Genomic DNA, 20273 nt, shown 5'->3' on the forward strand with positions numbered 1-20273 from the left:
GGGGACTGGGGGGGCCGTGAGCTCAGGGCACTGCCCAGGAGTCTAAGCAAATCATCGCAGCTGGTGGCACCCCACGTCGAAAACGTGGAATTCTCAGCTCCTAGGACGACCGGAGCAGAAGCGGTGCAGCAAACATTGCATCTAATGGAGCAGGTACTACAGCAGCAACAACACGAAACGCTCACCAGTTAGCTTTGGAGGAAAGCTGGATACAACAAGTGTGGACCCAGAGAAATTCAGTGGAGTTGAAAGCACCAAAAATGACCATACAAGATGGTCCTGAAGCTTTTTTAGAGAGTTTTGAAAGAGCTGCTCTTTCAGCAGGATTGGATAAAGGATGCTGGGAGTTGCAGTTGAGTGTCCTCTTGATAGGCTGAGCTCAAGCCGCCTATAGGGCTATGATACGGGACGATGCGTTGGATTAGGATCAAGTAAAATGGGAACTCTTGTATTGTTTAGATATAAATCCAGAAATGTATAGGCAGTCCTTCAGGGCAAAGAAAAGGGAAGAGAAGGCCCCGAGAACTTTGCTGAAGCGACTGGCAGATTTAATGACAAAACGGTTGAAACCCATTGAAAGTTCAAAGGCCGACGTTTGTTTCCAAATTCTGCTCAAGCAGTTTTTGCTAGATCTAGATGAGGATACTCAATGATGGGTCTGATACCATCTGCCAAAATCCTCAGCTGAGGCCTTACAACTGGCGGTGAACTTTGCCAGTGCACATGGAGAAGGCTTGAGGAGAGGAATATAAAAGGGACCCCTTGTCCCAAACCACGAGAGAATGCAAAAGCAGGAGGCAAAGAGACTCGAGAATGCCAAAGATCTGCCAGCAGTTCAAACGTTTGTTTCCGGTGTGGGAGAACAGGGTATATGTCCAGGGATTGTACTAATGTGGCATATCCCGCACCCCAGCTGCAGGGGCTGCAGTTTGAGAGTGCTGGAGCTAAGACAGGATGAAAAGAATTGGACATCATTGAACCATGGGCTGTAGCCTTGGGAGAATAGGGGAAGATGATCCCGTGCAGAAACCCACCAGCATGGCTGAGGTGGAGGGAAGGAGGCTTAGAGCTATAGGCACCGGTTGTGCTCAAACCTTCATACAAGCTAGACTGGCACCAACCCTATACATGTGTAGGGCAACCCCACTTAAGATGACTTGTATGCATGGCCAGGTGACTCGCTATCCCTGGAGCATCTGCCATGTGACTCTCTTAAATGTCTTGAAGGAAATGCCAGTAGAACTTGCTAGAGATTTACCGTATCCCATGATGTTATGAGCCATGATCGGAAAGAGATCTAATATGTATTAGACACTGTCAGGGCCAGAAAAAAAGCTGAGATGGGCCTAATTGGGGAAGAAGAGGACACAGACACTCTAGAGGGGTTTCATTTGGACAGTTTATCTAGCAGCCTACACTTTTGGGAGGCTCAGGGAGACAGATGAGATTTTTATGCAATAATTGAGACCGAGCTGGCTAAACGTGAAGACAAGGTAACTGAACCCAAACTTTCTAAATGTTTGCACAGGTACAAGATTAGAAGGGGTTTATTATATAGGGTTAAGACAGGTACACAAAGACAAGAGGTATCCCAGCTGTTGATACCTTACCCATGCAGAATCCCCTTGCTAAGGTTGGTGCATGAGAGTCCTTGGGGAGGGCCTTTGGGCCGGAGACAAACTGAAGCTCAACTGGCAAAATGCTGGTTTTGGCCCAAAATGTATGAACAGATTGAAAATTTTTGCCAAGCCTGCCCTGATTGCCAACACGCAAGCCTGAGGAAACCACGTAGTCCCCTTTGCACTCTCCTGTGACTGATGTCCCTTTTTCCCAAATTGCCTTGAATGTAGTGGGCCCTTTCCCAAAAAGTTTGTCTGGGTACCAATTCCTGCTGGTTATAATAGATTATGCCACCCATTTTCCCCAACAGTTCCCATGTGGTTGGTCACAGGTCCTTGTGTAGCAGAGGAACTTCTTAAATGGATAACGTGGGTAGAAATTCTCAAAGAAATAATTACTGATCAGGCTTCAAATTTTACATCTAGTGTCTTACAGAGTCTGTCGAGTGCTTAAAATCTGACACCTGTGTACAACAGTATATCACCTCCAAATGAATGGGGTGGTAGAGTGATTTAATGGTACCTCAAAAATATGTTGCGTCGTTGTGTAGAAGAGGAACCCTGCAAGTGGGAGCTATTGGTGCCACCATTGGTATTTTCAATTAGGGAAGCTCCCCAGTCCTCGCTGGGTTTTGCCCCATTCAAAATGGTGTTCAGACACCATCTGAGGCATTTGCTTGATCTGGTACAGGAAAGTTGGGAGGAGGGGACATCAGAAGGCACGGACACTACTGAGTACGTGCGAGATCTTAGACATGGTTTACAGGCAGTGAGTGAGGTGTCACGTGAGCATTTGCAGCAGGCTCGGGAAGACCAGACACGTCGATATGACAAAGGGGCTCAAAGGAGAGCGTTACAAGTAGGGCAAAAGGTACTAGTTTTACTCCCTAGCACTACGAATACATTTCTTACCTGTTGGCAGGGTCCGTTTGAAATAGTTAGAAACGTTGGGCCTGTGGATTACGAAGTTTCTCACTCTGGACATAAGAAGGAAAAGCAAATATATCGTATTCATTTGCTTAAAATATGGCAGGAACAGGAGGGGTTACTAATCCTGAGAAAGACGATTTGGGATGGGACATGGTTGTTACCAAAGGCAGGAAAATAACCTTGACAGAAGTTCCCTTGGGGTCCTTTATGAATGAGCAACAACAGTGTCAGCTAAAATGTCTGGTAAATTCCAAGATATTTTCAATGAAATACCAGGTTGTGCCAGGGTCATAGTTCACAGTATTATAACACCAGAAAGAGAGGTAATGTGAAAAAACGGAGGAGGATTCCCTACCATAGATGTCACATTATACAGGCGGAGGTTGCTACAATGTTAGAGCAAGGTATAAGCCAGGAGGCTTGGAGCCCATGGCATAGCCCCATTGTGGCGGTACCTAAACCTGATGGATTGTTAAGATTATGTGTAGATTTTAGAAAATTTAACGAAATATTCCACTTCAATGCCTTCCCTATGCCTCAGGTTAGTGAGTTGCTAGAGAGAGTGGGTCAAGCTAGGTTTATTTCGACTTCAGACTTAGCCAAGGCTATTGGCGGGTTCCTTTGAGAGAAGAAGACAAGGCCAAAACTGCCTTTGGGATTTCCTGGGGCTTATATGAATTCAGGAGTACACCGTTTGGGTTGCATGGAACAGCAGCAACTTTGCAACGACTGATCCACTGGGTGTTGGTGCTGCACCAAAAGTATGCTGCAGTCTATCTAGATCACATTATTATATACTTGAATTGCTGGGATCACCACCTGGAGGCCTTCCAAGCAGTCTTGTAGAAGTCGTGACATGCCGGCTTCCCTGTCAATCCAAAACAATGTGTACCAGGGAAGGCTGACATTTGGATTCTTGGTGGGGCAAGGGCATATTCGCCCTTTAGCTGACAAGGTGAAGGCTTTACATCGTTATTTTCCTCCCTGAACTCATAAACAATAGAGGGCTTTTCTAGGCCTCATGGGATATTACCGCCATTTTATCCCTCGGTTTGCAGAGATAACAGCACCCTTGATGGATCTACTACCGGGTAAAGATAAAGGCCTACTAAGGTGGGATGACACATGTATGCAGGCCCTCGAAAGGACTAAATCAGCTTTATGACAAGAGGCCGTGTTAAAGCAACCTATTTTAAACAGCCTTTTATTCTTCAGACAGACACCTCTGATAGGGCCATGCGGGCTGTCCTTTCCAGAAGGAATTGACAGAGTGACTCGCCCGGTGGCATAAAACTTACTGGCGCAGGCAGAAGTAACCGCGACGTCAAGACCGCCATTGCAACTGAAACGATGTCTTTCTAGCCACCGCATTATTCATATTGGTGACCCACACAGTCACCTCCCTATTTCTGGGGAGGAATCTACCCAGGCAGGACGCTTGTCTGAGGAAAGGGAGAAGGAGAGTGTGAAAACTTTTCCCTAAAGCTTGGCAGATTCACCCTGGGAATGGGGCAAAGGTCGGATACCGATCTTGGAGCTCAGAGGAGCTTGGATACCTCAGAGGGGTTGACAGAGCAGGGCACCCCGAGAGCCTGGAACCCGGAAACAAAGAATTAATCGCAGGGCACCAGACAGGGAGGAAAGTTCTTTATTTGTTTTCTTCCTTTTGGGACTTTGGGTTTATTTAATTAAAAAAAAAAAAGGACTAAGACAGTGGGAAAAGGCTGGTCTTGCCTTGCATAGGAAGAAGGGAATCAGACCTTAAGTACCTAACTGACTATAAGTAGTGGCACGGACTATGCTGATTGACTGTGAGATTTTTTTTAATTAAAACCCCGGGGAATGTGACAGGTAAAGCATGAGACCCCAAGCAGAAAGCAGGCAGGTGGAAAGAAAATATATAGGGAAAAATATATAAAACTGTGAATTCCCAAAAGGTAAATACTTACTTGATGCTGGTCACTCCAGGTGCCGCTTCACCTTATCTCCAGTGAGGCAGATTGCTTTCCTGCAGAAACTGTGACAGGCCTGGTGAGCTGGAGGTAACCTGGAGGAGAACAGGATACAGAAACTATTTTGAGGAGGAGAAAATTAATTTGACATAGGCAGCAACTATCAATTGCATATAAACAACTGGTTGGTATTCAGCTGGGGTATAAGGGGAGGTTGGAGCCCCAGTAGGAGCAAGCCGGATGCCCTAATGATTAACCTTCAACAGAGCAACATCTCCCAAGTTATAAGTTCCATCAAGATGTGGCAGGTGAGAACTGGGCTGTGATCATTGGTTAATTGTTCAGGGCAAAGAGGCTCCAGCTCATAACGGCAGACCCATAAGACACGGGACATCGAGGCATTCATCTGTATACTATGCCCCTCTGACAGAAACCCATAATACACGCACAGACAGAACCCAGGCATTTGGGCCGCACCCCTCAATCCCCACCAAGAGACCCCCTACCCTCCCCTAACTGCAGGGGTACAGGGCCAAATCCCCAGCACCTGTTCCCACCTCACAGCTCAGGGACCGTCCATGCACACAGACACATGCTCACAGCCCTGGTCCCAGCAAGCAGAGACATACACACACGCGCACACAGACATGTGTCGAAGTTTTGGTCATGCTTAATTGTAGTTAAGCTAAGGTGCCACAAAACACCTTGGAAGCAGCAGGCTCCATGGACCCCTGGATGACCTGATGACTGACTGAGCTAAAACGCTGAAATCAGTGGAGTGCGAGTTCTAGGCACCCACTACCCGCTACGTATATTTTACAACTCACTGGTGAATCGCGCAATAAATGTAGCCCGTCCATATGTATAAAGCAATCATCACGCAATGAAAGGGTGAATCGTGCAATAAATGTAGATTGCCCACACATGCAAGGTAATTGTCATGCAATGAACAGGTGACTCATGCACAGGTGATTCATGCAATAAATGTACCCCAGCCACACACACAAAGGAATTGTCATGCAATGAACTGATGAATTGTGCAATAAATGTTGCTTGGCCATATATGCCAAATAATTTTCATGCAACAGGTGAATTGCACAATAAATGTAGCCCAGTCACACATGTGAAGTAACTGTCACGTAATGAACAAGTGAATCATGCAATAAATATACACTGGCCACGTGTACAAAATAAGCAGAATTGGGCTTGCTTTTTTTTTTTTTTTTTTTTGAGTTGCTTTTTTGAGTCATGGATTGATAAACACCCCCATTTCTTTAATATGGGTTGGGCTAATAGGGGATCCAGCCCTGCAAACCCAGCTTCAGGGTAATGCCAAGGTCCATACAGAACCTGGAGGGCATTTGGCCTTGGACAAGAGAGGCAGCAAGCTTCCCTGGACCAAAAGGAGAAAGGGGCACATGAGTCTAGTGCAGGGGTGGGCAATTAATTTGGGCAGAGGGCCACTTACTGAGTTTTGGCAAGCCATCGAGGGCCGCGTGGCAGGCAGCCCAGGGCAGATAAATGTTAATTTTCTAAATTTTTTAGGGGCCCCGTGGGCTGGACAGAATGGCCTGGCGGGCTGCATCCGGCCCCCAGGCTGCATTTTCCCACCTCTGGTCTAGTGTGTACTTGCACCCATGTGTTTCTACCTTGCCTCTGGTCCTGGTGCCCCAGAGGGACCCGTCTCTCTGCTCCCACACAAGGATGTTTGAAGGTGTGGCGCTGACAAAGCTGGAGTAGGATCCCAGGGTGTTACAACTAGGATGTGTCTGGCATCTTGCATTTTATCTGGACAAGTACAAAAGAAGTCAAAGCAAGCTCTTCCACAAGAGCCACTGTGTATTGGGATACAAGTGATCAGGGAACATTCCCCAAGTGACATGCTGTGTTTCAACCAAAGGATGTCCTCATACTCTTCCCACCCTTCCACAAGAGAGGCAGGACCTGCCACAGGTTGCACCTCCTTCCCCCTTTTCCCCCAGAAAAGGCACTCTACTCTCCCCTGGCCGCAGGCTTCTTCCAAAGGGCAGGGTACTTGCTGCACAGCAATACATGGAAGGCCTCAAGTGTTACTGACTCCTGTGCCCGAGGGTTTGCAACAGCCCCTGGATCACAGTGAATCCTTGGCAAAGGGAAGGGGATGGGAACTGACAGGGAGATCTGCCTGTGAAAGGGTTCTGGGTCTTGGTTGGTTCCTGACTCACAGCTCTAGAGAGGGCACAAAGCCCAGCCACAGGGATACCATGTTCAGTGCTGGAGCTTTCTGATCAGAGACTGCATAACAGAGGGCTGTAAAGGGCAGGAGAGAAGGGAAGCAACAGGTACCCAGGGGTACAGAGTACTGGAGAGAGGCTGAGAAGCAAAACCTGACAGACTGGGCTCAGACTCGATGGGCACAGGAGACAGCCAAAGGCAGGCCCTGGGGATATTTGGAGCCAGCTGCCTTGGGGAGGTCACCCTATTGGGAAGGTGCTTCTTCTCCCTGGTGGGGACCAGCTACATTTGGAGAACAATGGGAAAGGCACAGGCTCCAAGACCAATATGAAAATCACCCCCTTGCAGGTTCTCCCAGTATCTGAGCTGGCCTCTGCCTCAGGTGTTTCCTATTATCCCTCCCCAAATCAAACCTTGGGGGCCAGCCACTGGATCCTTTGGGTTCTGCAATGCCCGACAAGGCCCAAAGGCTGCATGAAATATTTCTACACTTCAGCAGCAGGAGGCTGCTTCCCTGAATGCAGCCCCTGGTGGGAGCTGATCAAGTAGGCATCTACAAGCCTTCCCTCCACTTCTGGCAGAATTATGGATCCTCCCGGGTCCAGATACACTGGTGTTTGGCCAGGCGGGAGGAGTCTTGGAAGCTATCCCCACACACAGAAGACTGATGCTGAATCTCCCGTGTGGATGCATAGGTGTCTGGTTAGCCTGGAAGATTGGCTAAATCTCTTTCCCAAACTCCAAGCACTGATGTGCTTTCTCCCCTGTGTGGATGTACTGGTGAGCGGCCAGGCTGGAGGATTGTTCTTCCCACATACAGGACACTAATACAGTGTTTCCCCCTTAGAGATGTGCTGGCGTAGCACAAGATTGGAGGAATGGGTGAAGCACTTTCCATACATAGAGCACTGACGTTTCATAGATTTCATAGACATTCAGGCTGGAAGGGACCCCGAAGGATAATCGAGTCCAGCCCTCTGCCCCGGGGACAGGAAGTCAGCAGGGATCATAGGATCCCAGCAAGATAGACATCCAAATGTGCTTGAACCACCTCCAGCAGCAGGCTATTCCAAACCTTGGGGTCTCAAACAGTAAAGAAGTTCTTCCTCACGTCCAGCCTGAATCAGTTGCACAAGAGTTTGTGACTGTTCAAACTTGTCATCCCTTGGGACACTCTGGTGAACAGACGTTCCCCCAGATCCTGGCGAGCACCCTGATAAACTTACATGTGGCCACCAGATCACCCCTAAGCCTGCGCTTTTCCAGGCTGAAGAGCCCCATAGCTCTCAGCCTCTCACCATAAGGTCTGTTTTCCTGATCTCTGATCATGTGTGTGGCTCTTCTCTGGACTCTCTCAAGCTTCTCCACATCCTTTTTGAATTGTAGAGCCCAAAACTGAACACAGTACTCCAAGGCCGAGTACAATGGAAGGATGACGTCCCAGGATTTGCTTGAGAAGCATCTATGGATGCAAGCCAACATTTTGCTCACTTTACTAGCTGCAGCATCGCATTGCAGGCTCATGTTCATCTTGTCGTCAATGATGACCCCCAAGTCCCTTTCGTCTGTAGTGCTAGCCAGCATAGCACTGCCGAGCCTATAAGCATGCTGCAAGTTTTTCCTCCCAAGGTGGAGAACCTTGCATTTTTTGGTGTTGAACACCATCAGGTTCTCGTCCGCCCATTTCCTGAGCCTGTCAAGGTCTGCCTGGATCACCCTCCTGTCCTCAGGGGTGGATGCTTTACCCCACAGTTTGGTGTCATCGGCAAACTTGGCCAGTCCGCTTCTGACACCAAATTCTACATCTTTGATGATGTTAAAAAGTATAGGCCCTAGGACAGAGTCTTGAGGGACTCCAGCCACTGGTCACCACGATGACTGACTTACGTCAACCACCACCCCCTGGGTCCTGCCGTGGAGCCAATTCCCCAGCAAGCGGATTGTGGCGAGGTCGAGGCCGCAGTTAGCCTATTTTGCCAAGAGGTGATCATGGGGTACCAGATCAAAGGCTTTTTTAAAGTCAAGATATATGACATCAATCTCCTCCCCCTTGTCCAGCTGATAGGTCACCTGGTTGTAAAAGGAAATGAAATTGGTCAAGCAAGACCTACCCACAACAGACCCATGCTGGCTATCCCTCAGGGTGTTACCATCTGCCAGTCCATTAAGAATGGCCTCCTTGATGATTTTTTCTAAGACCTTCCCCAGGATAGAGGTCAGGCTGATGGGCCTGTAGTTTGCCAGATCCACTTTCCTCCCTTTCTTGAAGATAGGCACCACATTGGCCTTCTTCCAGTCTTCAGGCATTTCACCAGAGCGCCAGGAGCTCTCGAAGATCCGTGCCAGGGGCTGGGCTATGATGCTCGCCAGCTCCTTGAGCACCCTGGGGTGTAAACCATCAGGGCCAGCTGACTTGAAGGTATCCAGCCTGTCAACATGTTCCTTCACGAGGTCAGCTTCAATGGAGGGTAAGGAATCTCCCTCACCCAGGCATCCCTGACCCACAGTGCACTCTCCCCTGTGTGGATGCTATGGTGTGCACAGTAGGGGGTATTACTACACAGACCCACCCACATCACTGTGCCAGGTCCAAAATCACGCTTTGGGAGTCTCCCCTGGGGAGCCTACATCCGGCCATCCCCCTTCCAGAGAGGGACAGAATGGGGGAGGGATATGGAACAAAGACATTTCAAAAGAAAATGCCTTGAGCAAAATAGAATAAATTGAGTCTTTCAAAAATGGACTTGGGGAGGCCTTTTTAACACATGGCTTATTGACTTAGTTTTAATCTACTGGCTAAGTTTCAAATCTACTCACTGTAAAATCAGCCAAAGAGTCTCTCTGAGGTGGCCTATGCTTGTCTGAGTCCCAAAATGACTGCCACAGGAAGAAACAGAGAGGAAACTCCCCTCCCTGCAGGAATTTTTACAGCCTGGTTGCCTAGGTGACCAGGTTGATCTAAACACCCAGTGCTTAAAAACAGAGGTGGAGCTGGAATGTCCCAGTCCAGGGAGACAGACACAGCGGGATTTTTTCACAGATGCATTGGTGCCGGTCCAGTTGGAAAGACTAGGTGAAGCTCTTTCCACACACAGAGCACTAATATGGCTTCTCCCCTCTGTGGATGTTGGGCCACGTGGGACGAAATAGTGACGGTCTTCCCACACTAAGGGCACTGATGTGGTTACTCCCGTGTACATAGGCTGGTGCGTGGCCAGGCTGAAGGATGGGTGAAGATCTTACCGTACTCACGGCGCTGATATGGCTTCTCACCAGTGTGAAAATGTTCATGTGTTGTCAGGCTGTAGGATTGGGTGAAGCTCTTCCCACACACAGAGTACTGATGTAGCTTCTCCTGTGTGTGCATACACTGATGTGTGGCTAGGCTGAAGGATTCAGAGAAGCTCTTTCCACACTACCACCACTTCTCCTGTCTGTGGATACACTGGTACTGGGCCAGGTAGGACGAACTGGTAAAGCTCTTTCCACACACAGAGCACTGATGTGGCTTCTAATCTGTGGGGATGCACTGGTGATGGCTACTCCCCAATGTGGATGCGTTGGTGCTGGGCCAGGTGGGAGATCTGGGTGAAGCTCTTCCTACACAGAGAGCACTGATGTGGCTTCTCCCCTGTGTGGATACGTTGGTGTTGTGCCAGACTAGAGGAGTAAGCAAAGCTCTTCCCACACACAGCACACTGATATGGCTTATCACCTGTGTGGATACGCTGGTGAATGATCAGGTTATAGGAACGGCTGAAGTTCTTCCCACACACGGAACACTGATGTGGCTTCTCCCCTGTGTGGATGTGTTGATGATGGGCCAGGTCAGATGAACTAGTGAAGCTCTTTCCACACTGAGAGCACTGATATGGCTTCTCCCCAGTGTGGATGCGTTGGTGCTGGGCCAGGTGGGAGGGCCGGGTGAAGCTCTTCCCACACTGAGAGCACTGATGTGGCTTCTCCCGTGTGTGGATGCGCTGGTGATGGGCCAGGTCAGTTAAACTGGTGAAGCTCTTTCCACACTGAGAGCACTGATATGGGTTCTCCCCATTGTGGATGCATTGGTGCTGGGCCAGGTGGGAGGTCCGGGTGAAGCTCTTTCCACACACAGAGCATTGATGTGGCTTCTCCCCTGTGTGGATACGTTGGTGTTGTGCCAGAGTGGAAGAATAAGCAAAGCTCTTCCCACACACAGCACACTTATGTGGCTTATCACCTGTGTGGATACGCTGGTGAATGACGAGGTCAAAGGAACGGCTGAAGCTCTTCCCACATTCAGAGCATTGATGTGGCTTCTCCCCTGTGTGGATGAGTTGGTGATGGGCCAGGTCGGATGAACTGGTGAAGCTCTTTCCACAATGAGAGCACTGATATGGCTTCTCCCCAGTGTGGATGCGTTGGTGCTGGGCCAGGTGAGAGGTCCGGGTGAAGCTCTTCCCACACTGAGAGCACTGATGTGGCTTCTCCCCTGTGTGGATACGTTGGTGTTGTGCCAGATTGGAGGAATGTTTGAAGCTCTTCCCACATACGGAGCACTGATATGGCTTCTCCCCCGTGTGGATGCGTTGGTGCTGATCCAGGTAGGATGAGCTGGTGAAGCACTTCCTACACAGAGAGCACTGATATGGCTTCTCCCCGGTATGGATGTGCTGGTGTCGTGCCAGATGGGAGGAGTGGGTGAATCTCTTCCCACACACAGAGCACTGATGTGGTCTCTTCACTTTATGGATGCGCTGGTGCACAGCAAGGTGGGAGGAGTGGGTGAAATTCTTCCCACACTCAGGGCACCCATGTGACAGAGCCTGGTGTGAGGGGCACTGAAATATTTTCTGGCACTCCGGGGAGGGGTGGGCTTTGTTCCTGGGCTTGGTAGCCACCTCCTGCTTCCCTCTCAGTCCCTCCCCACTGGCTTGGTTCGGACGCAGGGTCTCTTTCCGGTGGAACTTTGCCTTATGGCTCTTCAGCTCCACAAATCCTTCCCTGGGCCCAGGGCTCTCTCTGGCTTCTGTCCTTTCTCCACACTCACGTCCAAGGGAAGTTGGCTCCTGCTTCACTGCTACTTTCTCCCTCAGTTTTTGGGGTCTCCCCTGGCTCTGGAGCCATTGGTCTTCCTCAGGTCTCACGGACTCTATCTCAGCCAAACCCCCGGGGAAAGACCAGGGTGGCTCCAGGTTTGCAGGGCCTTCTTCCAGACTCTGCTTCTCAACTCTGCTCACCAGCCAGGCACCTCCTGCATGGGAAAGAGAAACTCCAGCTTATTCCCTGCCCTGCTGCCACAGGCCAAATATTACTGTGATGGGCATTAGAGCATGACTGCACCTTGGCACTTAAGTTTTCTGAAGAGAACAAGGTCTTCCTGCCAAACCACAAGTGCTGGGTGTGAGGGAGGGGCACGTCTCTGTGCCAGGTTAATGTTCCCTGCTCAGTGGAGGTGAGAACCAGACCCTCAGGGTTTCTGGCCCAGCTGTCATTGCATCCCCTCAGATCCTGCAGTGAGAAACCCACGTGGGACATGTTACGATAGGACCTAGATGACTTCTTGCCCTAAGGACCCCAGGAAACTAGAGGCAGAATCAGCAGAAAGGAAGAAGGATTCTCTCTAAGGGTTGCTCTGTTCCACAGCACTAGCGGGTCCACAGGGAGATGATGCTGAACCCTCCACCTGGCTAGGTTGACATGCTCTGGAAGCCAAAGTGCATTGGTGGGACTGCTCTCCATTGTTTGCCCATGGCCTCTGGCAGCCCTGAGACCAGCATCTGGTACCAGGATGGACAGCCTCATAGTGAATTTCTGGGGCTCACCAGCAGTCAGGGTTGTGGGGAGAAAATGGCTTTACACTGGACCAGCTGCTTCTCCTTGGTAGAAAAAGCCCATGTAGTTTGTCCCTCCTGCCTCCAAACCTGCTCTGGGAGGGGAGGATTTAGAGCTGGGGGTCTCTTTCCTGGAAGGAACAAAGCTGTGCCTCCTTCCTGTCTCCAGGGAAAGGTCTGGAGACTGGAATGGGTGTATGAGAATTTCCTCTGCTCCTGAGACCCAGGTGGCCTGCATGTCACCCGAACAGTATACCTGGTTGTCCCCTAGCAATTGTAGTTAGGAGGAGGAGAAGGGAAAGGCTGCTCGTCTCCACACCTTGGAGTTTCAGTGCGTGGGAACAACACCTCCCAGGACACATGACTGCATAAGCTATTCAAGGTCAGAAAACAGGAAGGGCAGCGCCGGGCAGGTCTGCGGGTTCCAGGCCCCGTCACTGTAGGCATGGAGCATTGCTGAGAGGGGACTTGGGGGAAGGGACAGCCACAACTCACCTGGCAGCAGGTCCTCCAACTTTGAGATGTCCCCACGGTCCTCATCATCACGGACCCAGAGCTCCTTCTGTCCTTGCACAATGCAGCAGATTAAGTCAGGGGTGGGACCACGATATCCTGTTCAGGGCAGTGGTTAAAAAGCATTCATGACTGGGTACTGGATCCCAAATAACCAACTGGGATTTGGGGAATGGATCCAATGAACTCAAGGATTCTACTGAGGCCTTGAAGGACAAGGGAGGGTGGACATTTAAGATGCAAGAGATGATGGCCTTTGTCACTCAGGGGCTGGGGGATGGTCATAGGAAACAAAGTACCCACCACTCTGAGGTATAAAACAGATGTGAGACTGACAGAACTCCCAGACAGGGGGTGTAGATGCAGTGATGTGCTCAAGGGGAGAAAGATGAAGCTTTCACTATTTAAAAGACACCAGAATGAATAGATGCTGGACACACTGGTGGCTGGATAACATGTCTTATCAGTGTCATTCCAGGTAAAAGAATGGAAATGAGTTTTTTCTCTGGGAACTTTTAAAGCAAGGCCTGGCAGCAGCAAACAGAATCCAGGACAATATGGCTGATCATGACACTTTTTTCTGCAAGATGGGATCATTCCCCACCAGGGCAGAGGAAGGGAGGATTTTATAAGAACTGCAGTGGCAACAAATGCAATCAACCCATCCAATGGGAGGATAATCCCAGAAAGGGAGACGAGCACACAAGCTCCCAATCATCCCATCCAGTCGGAGGACCATGCCAGAAGGAGAGATGAGCACACTCGCATGGAAATCCTGCAGGGTTTGAAACAAAGGTCCTGGGAGTCCTGGATATGGACAAGAGAAGGCAGAAAAAGACACCTTTTGCAGCACATAAAGGTCCATAGCGTAGGGATGGTTGACATGGTCTTCGCTGAGCAACAAAAAGTCTTAAAGCTCTTCCCAAAGGAAGTCCTTCAGGGGAGCCGGAAGAAAAAAGCACTAGAAAAGTAAACTGACCTGGTATAAGGTAAGTCCCCCAACCATGCCCACAAGCCAGAACAACCCCTGTATCAGAGACCCTCTGGAAACGACAACCAATTTTCACCAGTCCTGCACCAAGCCCACCTATTTTATCGCTGTGATGGCATCTAACATGCAGAGGGATGATGGGAGGAGGGGACAGCAACTTCTGTCAGTGTCAGAGCAAGCCTGGCAACAGGTCTCCAAGTAAACACAGTCAAGCCAGAGCCTGTACTTATCAAGACTGTAGGAAGGAACAAGCAGCTTCCAGGGATCTGGAGAAGAAGTTCCCAGATCCTGTCACACGTGCACAGGTTGCTAGAGATGAAGTCAAGGAAATGCTAATCCCAGGGCTGGTAGCAGCAGGGGCTGATAAGTCTTCCATTACCCTCTGCTGGGTCATAACCAAAGAAGAAAGGGGCTTTAGACAGCACTGACTGAACACAACCAGAGAATTAGACGTGTGGGACACAACATGCTAGGTGGAACAGAGAAGAAATCAGACCCACTTCCTGAGGAACAGCTGGCAGTGAATTTTTCTGCCCAATCAATTGGGAATGATATGACCACGCTGAGAAGGGAAAAGGAGATACCCTCACCAGTGAACGGCGTGTACAACCTGGTGGCTGGGGAGGCGTGACAGCAGTGGGAGCAGGTGGCAGTGGCGGGGAGACTGAGTTGATAAGCGCTGACCAGCAATCAGTGACCACCCGCAGGCGCCGCCAGCACTGGCGGCAGCAGCCAGCAGCTATCATGGACTGCCTGCAGATGCCGCCAGCAGTGCTGCCGGTGAGGTGGCGAGCAGTAAATACCTGCGAGCGCTGCCGAGTGTCGGCAATGCCTTTTTGTAGCGGGTGCACTGCCACGCTCGGGGGGTGCACATGCACCTGCGTGCACCCCCTACGCATTGCCCCTGCCCTCACCAAGACATGGCTGGAAGCACCAGAGGTTACAAGAATGGAAACGACTCAAGTGAAGGCAGTCAGATCAAATGAAGCAGGAAATGTTGGTGTTAAACATGAGAGAAGCATGATCATACATGGAGCTGTGGGGAGGACATGGATTTCAACCCCCGGGGAAAAGTTCATGAGGACAGGAGTGCTGAGAAGCAGGGAGAAGACAATAAGTGTCAGCGCTGACACGGTTGCGGGGAGAAGCCGGAAAAAGCTTTACCCAGGGAAACGAGGGCTCGCCAGTTCCTCAGCATCTGGTCCCGGTAAAGGCCCTTCTGTGCGTCTTCCAGCAGCTCCCACTCCTCCCGTGTGAAATACACAGCCACGTCCTCAAAGGCCTCCTGGAGCTGCAGCCACAAGCATCTGTGTCACCCAGGCCAGCTTCTTCCAGCCCCTGCCGCGCTCTCCAGAATCCCTCTGCGCGACACCTCTCTGCAGGCTGGGCCACGACACCCAGGGGTGCAAAATGCCCCCTTCTGCACTGACAGGGAATGTGGGTGCAGCCGTGGATGTAGGGGTCCACGTCTGCCCTAGCCAAGCCCATCATGTTCTATGTGCTTGGCCCCGATGGCAGCACCTTTAGAGCCAGATGTTCCCGTGCCAGCAACCCTGGCTAGCGACACTGGGGGCAAGCTCTGGCTAACGCCACCTGGGTGTGGCTGCAGCCCATGTCACCAGACTTGTCTCTCCTTAGCTCTCTCCGCTCCCCAAACTCTCAACTGCACCCCTGTCTCCTCCCAAGTATTGCCCCAGTGGCACTCCCACCCCCCCCCCAGGAGCTGGTGCCCTGCTCACCTCCGTGGTCTCCACCTGCTTTGCCAGCTTCCCCTGCCCCTGCTGCAGTTTGCTCGGCTCAGGACTCAGGAAGCCCGTCTCCCCCAGCCTCCCTGAGGAAGTCCTCGGCAGCTCCAGGTTTGCATCCCCTTCTTCAGGAGGCTGCTGATGAGCTTTGCTCATGGTTCCTGCAGCTGTGGGTGGGAAAAACAATGCACAGGTGAGGCCTGGTGCTGCTGGCAGGGGACAGCCCTGCTGTTGTCCTGTACTGGCCTGTGACTGTGGCAGCTGGAGCCTGTGGTGTGTGGGAGTGCAGGGAAATGGAGAACAACTGCTGTGGCACTCAGACCTGTGCCCTGGCCTGCACCTGGCCCCTCACCTGACTCTGGGCCTGGCATCGGCTCTTCTCTGAGGCTACGAGGTGGCTGGTCCTGAGACCTTGCGTTGTCCCGCTGTGCTGCCTCCTCCAGAGGCACTTCTGCAGTTTGGGCCCGCGCCTGCTCTGGCCAGGGATCGCCGGGCTGCTGCAGCGCCCCACAGGGCTGCATCTCATGTGAGGCCACCTCCTTGACTTTCACATTCACCGTGACCTGGGGACAAGAGGAGCGTGTCACGGGATGGCTAGGGCTGGGAGAGACGGGGAGGCAGGAAACATGCCCCAGGCACACAGAGGCAGGGTCAACAGCATCCACGATCAAGGTGAAATGGTTGGAGGTGGATTTTCTTGGCCTCTGCCTGCCCCAACGTCGGCCTCCGGGTAGCGCAGCCCCTGAAGTGCCGGCTCCAGGCGCCGGCGCGGGGAGCTGGTGCGGGTGGCAGCGCTGGGTGTGCGGGGCGGGGGCGCGGGCTGCCTCACCTCCTGCCCCCGCCTCTCCCGGCGCGGCACCGGCTCCTCCTCGCGCCCCTGCGCCGCTTCCCGCAGGGCTGAGGCTCCCCCGACCCCGGCCTGGGCCGCGCCAGACACTCGCCCTGCCGGCACACGGCCCGGGCCCTGCTCCGCCATCGCCCCGGGGCTGCTCGCGGCCGCAGGGAAGCCCGAGGGTGCGCGGGGCTCCGGCGCCGCCGCGTGTCCTCCGCCGGGAGAGGCCGCAGCCCCGCCGGGCCCCGCTCCGCTCCGCTCCGCGCACGGCGCCGCCGGCAGCGCCCGGCCCCGCGGGCTGCAGGAGAGGAGGCGGCGCGGCTCGGACCGGGGCACGAACACCGCCCCCCGCCCCGACTCCCCTGACAGCCCGCAAACCCCACCCGCACAGGCGGCACCGGGGCTGCCCCAGGAGCCCCCGGCCCCGGCCCCGCCCCCTGGTCCCAGCTGAGGGATCCCCGCCCCCGGGCCGCGCCTGCGCACTAGCTGCTCGCCTGCCGCGCCCCCGGGAGCAGGTTGGCCACGTGACGCCCGGCGGGGCGGGGCGGGGCGGGGCCGAGGCCGGGACGTGCTGCGGGGACGCTGCCCAGCGGGTCGGCGGGGGGGGGGGGGGGGGCCGTGCCGGTAGCGCAGAGCGGGGGGGGGGGGGGGGGGGAAGAGTCTCTCCTTAAATGTCGCAAGCGCGCGGGGGTTAGCGCGGTGCGTGACGACGCGGTCCAGCTACGGCGCTCTGCGCCTGCGCCGCCGCCCTGCTCGAGGCGGGGCCGTCGGTTTCCCGCGAGGGGCGCAGCAAAGCCCCGGGGTGCGGGTGCGGGTGCGCCAGCCCGGCTGTGCCCGGGGCCGAGGGGCGCTGCGGGTCGCGGGCGGCCGCGGAGGGCGGGGCGGACCCGCGCGCCCAGGCCGCGCACACGCGTGGGAGCCAGGGCCGGCGCACATGAAGGCCCCCCCTGCCCCCCCCCGATGTCCGGGACACACGGCCTGGCCCGCAATTTTGTGCCCGGCCCCTCGGGACTCCGGGGACACCCCCTCCCCCCCGCGTCTGACCCGCCCCGCCCCGCTCCCCGCCCTGACCGCGCTGGCGACTGGGCCGCTGGCCCTGCCCGGCCCGGCCCGGCCCGGCCCTGCCCACCTGGGCCGGGGTTGCAGCTCGGCCCGTGGCTCCCTCCGTGGCCGGCGCTGGGAGACGGACGCGCTGTCCGCTCCTGTTCACTTCTTCTCCGCTGTCCCCCCACGGCCTTTGCCGCGGAGCTGCTGCTCGGCCAGTGGGCCCCGAGCCGAGCCGGACCGGACCGGGTGCAGGACAGACTGGGGACCGACTGTCCCCTCCCCTGTTCTCACAACAAAAAAGACACCATGAAAACCAGTAAAACAACCCCAAAGTGCCCCAAAGATCTCTTTAATTTTTTTTAACCCCTCCATTGTTCTTGTCTGGCTTCGTGCCACTCGGGTTTGTTTTTTCCCACCCCCCCACACACACACACGCACACACACACACACACACACAGCCCAGGCTAGTTTGCATAGTATATGTATTTTGAGGGAAATCCAGACAAATATATACATTCAGGGAACCGCATAAAGTGTGTCCTTGTTGTCTGGGCGGCTAACAGCATCCTGGGCTGCGCTGGGAGGAGCGGTGCCCGCAGGTCGAGGGCAGCGATCCTTCCCCTCCGTTCAGCACTGGGGAGGCCACATCTGGAGTCCTGTGTCCAGTTGTGGCCCCCCACTACAAAAGGATGTGGACGAGTTGGAAAGAGTCCAGTGAAAGACAGCAGAAATAGTTCGGGGGCTGAGTCCCATGACTTGTGAGGAGAGGCTGAGAGAGCTGGACTTATTTAGTCTGCAGAAGAGAGACCGAGGGAATTTGATAGAAGCCTTCAGCTTCCTGCAGGGCGGTTGTAAAGAGGGTGGAGCTGGGCTGTTCTCCGTGCTGACAGATGACAGAGCAAGGAGCAAGGGGCTCGAGTTGCAGCAAGGGGAGTTGAGGCTAGATACAAGGAAAAACTCTTCCCTAAGAGGGTGGTGAAGCACTGGAACAGGCTACCTAGAGAGTGGGGGGTTGCGCTCTATGTCAATGAGCAATATACATCGACCCTTATCAAAACGGAATCGGAGGAGGAGAAAGTAGAAGGATTGTGGGTTAGGATACACGGAGGTCAAGGGGAAAGGGATTTGGTGGTAGGGGTCTGCTACAGACCCCCACACCAAGGGGAAGAGCTAGATTTGGGGCTCCTGAGGCAGCTCTCGGAGGCCATAAAGACTAAGGAGGCGGTAGTCATGGGGGACCTAAACTACCCAGACATCTGGGAGACGCAGACAGCAAAGTCCCACCATTCACGCAGGTTCCTATCCTGTGTACAGGACCTCCACCTGACACAGGAGGTACACGGTCCCACTAGGGGGAAGGCCTTACTGGACCTGGTATTGGCAACGGGGGATGACATGGTAGGGGACCTACAGATCGGTAGCCATTTGGGGGACAGTGATCACCTAATAATAGAATTCACCGTAAGGTGTCGAGTGGGTAAGGTAGCTAGTAGGGTGGAAGTGCTATACTTTAGGAAGGCTGACCGGCAAGCTCAGGCATTTAGTCAAGGACACACTGCAGGGTAAGATTTGGCGAGATGGGAGCCCAGGAAGGGTGGCTGTGCCTTAAGGAAACAATCCTTTGGGCACAAAGGGAAATGATTCCAATAAGGGGGAAAGGGGCCAAGAGGCTTCCTTGGCTGACCAGAGAAATCCAGAGCAGCCTAAGGGCAAAAAGGGGGGCATATAAGCAGTGGAAACAGGGAGGAATTACTAAAGAGGAGTATACCTCCTCAGCTCGCAGTTGTAGGGAGGCAGTTAGAAAGGCCAAAGCTACCGTGGAGCTGAGGATGGCATCCCAAGTTAAGGATAACAAAAAATTGTTTTTCAGATATATAGGGAGTAAAAGGAAGGCCCAGGGCGGTATAGGACCACTACTGAACGGGCAAAAGCAATCGGTGACAGACGGGGGACAAGGCTGAACTCCTCAATGAGTTCTTTGCCTCAGTGTTCCTAAGCGAGGGGCAAGACAAGTCTCACAATGGGGTTGTAGAGAGACAGCAGCAAGGCGCCAGACTACCAAGCATTGACCCTGAGATAGTGCAGAGTCACTTGGAAGGACTGGATGCATTTAAGTTGGCAGGCCCGGATGAACTCCATCTGAGGGTGCTGAAGGCGCTGGCCGACATCATTGCAGAGCCGCTGGCAAGAATATTTGAGCATTCATGGCGCACGGGCCAGGTCCTGGAGGCCTGGAAAAGGGCCAATATGGTCCCCATTTTCAAGAAGGGGAGGAAGGAGGATCCAGACAACTATAGGCCAGTCAGTCTCAACTCCATCCTTGGGAAAGTCTCTGAAAAGATTATTAAGGCTCATGTATGTGAGAGCCCAGCAGAAAAAATGATGCTGAAGGGAAACCAGCACAGGTTCGTAGCAGGTAGATCATGCCTGACCAATCTAGTCTCTTTTTATGACCAGGTTACAAAACACCTGGACGCAGGAGTAGGGGTAGATAGACTTAGACTTCAGGAAGGCCTTCGATACGGTATCCCACCCCATACTGGTGAACAAATTAAGAGGCTGTGACTTGGATGACTACACAGTCCGGTGGGTGGCAAATTGGCTAGAGGGTCGCACC

At 53.1% G+C, this 20273-nt stretch overlaps 2 protein-coding genes across 3 annotated transcripts; both read right to left on the reverse strand.

Moving 5' to 3' along the window:
• Positions 1-4181: 4181 nt before the first annotated feature.
• LOC132244194 (zinc finger protein GFI1 homolog pag-3-like) lies at positions 4182-10082 on the reverse strand. 2 transcript variants are annotated; one of them, XM_059715272.1, is made up of 3 exons: positions 9959-10082; positions 6151-6289; positions 4182-4596 (listed from the first exon to the last, which is right to left on the reverse strand). In XM_059715272.1, exons 1-3 carry the CDS (start codon positions 10080-10082, stop codon positions 4509-4511), a joined length of 351 nt encoding a protein of 116 aa, XP_059571255.1. In that variant the 3' UTR covers positions 4182-4508. The 2 variants fall into 2 exon arrangements, with proteins under 2 accessions (XP_059571255.1, XP_059571254.1); XM_059715271.1 differs by lacking the exon at positions 9959-10082 and adding an exon at positions 8827-9022.
• LOC102575374 (zinc finger protein ZFP2) lies at positions 9457-16500 on the reverse strand. The gene is made up of 5 exons (XM_019483606.2): positions 16130-16500; positions 15772-15944; positions 15197-15323; positions 13024-13140; positions 9457-11948 (listed from the first exon to the last, which is right to left on the reverse strand). Exons 1-5 carry the CDS (start codon positions 16296-16298, stop codon positions 10255-10257), a joined length of 2280 nt encoding a protein of 759 aa, XP_019339151.2. The 5' UTR covers positions 16299-16500; the 3' UTR covers positions 9457-10254.
• Between the last annotated feature and the right edge of the window lie 3773 nt (positions 16501-20273).

This window comes from Alligator mississippiensis, chromosome 11 (genome assembly GCF_030867095.1).
Source record: "Alligator mississippiensis isolate rAllMis1 chromosome 11, rAllMis1, whole genome shotgun sequence".
NCBI classification, from domain to species: Eukaryota; Metazoa; Chordata; order Crocodylia; family Alligatoridae; genus Alligator; species Alligator mississippiensis.

Bases quoted from the DNA above. Each gene is read 5' to 3' on its own strand.
- LOC132244194 (XM_059715271.1), bottom strand. From the start codon at position 9,022: ATGCCTGAAGACTGGAAGAAGGCCAATGTGGTGCCTATCTTCAAGAAA. The intron at 6,290-8,826 runs GTAGGTCTTGCT...GTACTTGTCCAG, and splicing joins CCAGCATGGGTCTGTTGTGG to ATAAAATGCAAGATGCCAGA. The intron at 4,597-6,150 runs GTAGAAACACAT...GTTCTCCTCCAG, and splicing joins GCACCAGGACCAGAGGCAAG to GTTACCTCCAGCTCACCAGG.
- LOC102575374 (XM_019483606.2), bottom strand. From the start codon at position 16,298: ATGCAGCCCTGTGGGGCGCTGCAGCAGCCCGGCGATCCCTGGCCAGAG. The intron at 15,945-16,129 runs GTGAGGGGCCAG...TCCCACCCACAG, and splicing joins GATGCCAGGCCCAGAGTCAG to CTGCAGGAACCATGAGCAAA. The intron at 11,949-13,023 runs GTGAGTTGTGGC...TTTCCCATGCAG, and splicing joins GTTGGAGGACCTGCTGCCAG to GAGGTGCCTGGCTGGTGAGC.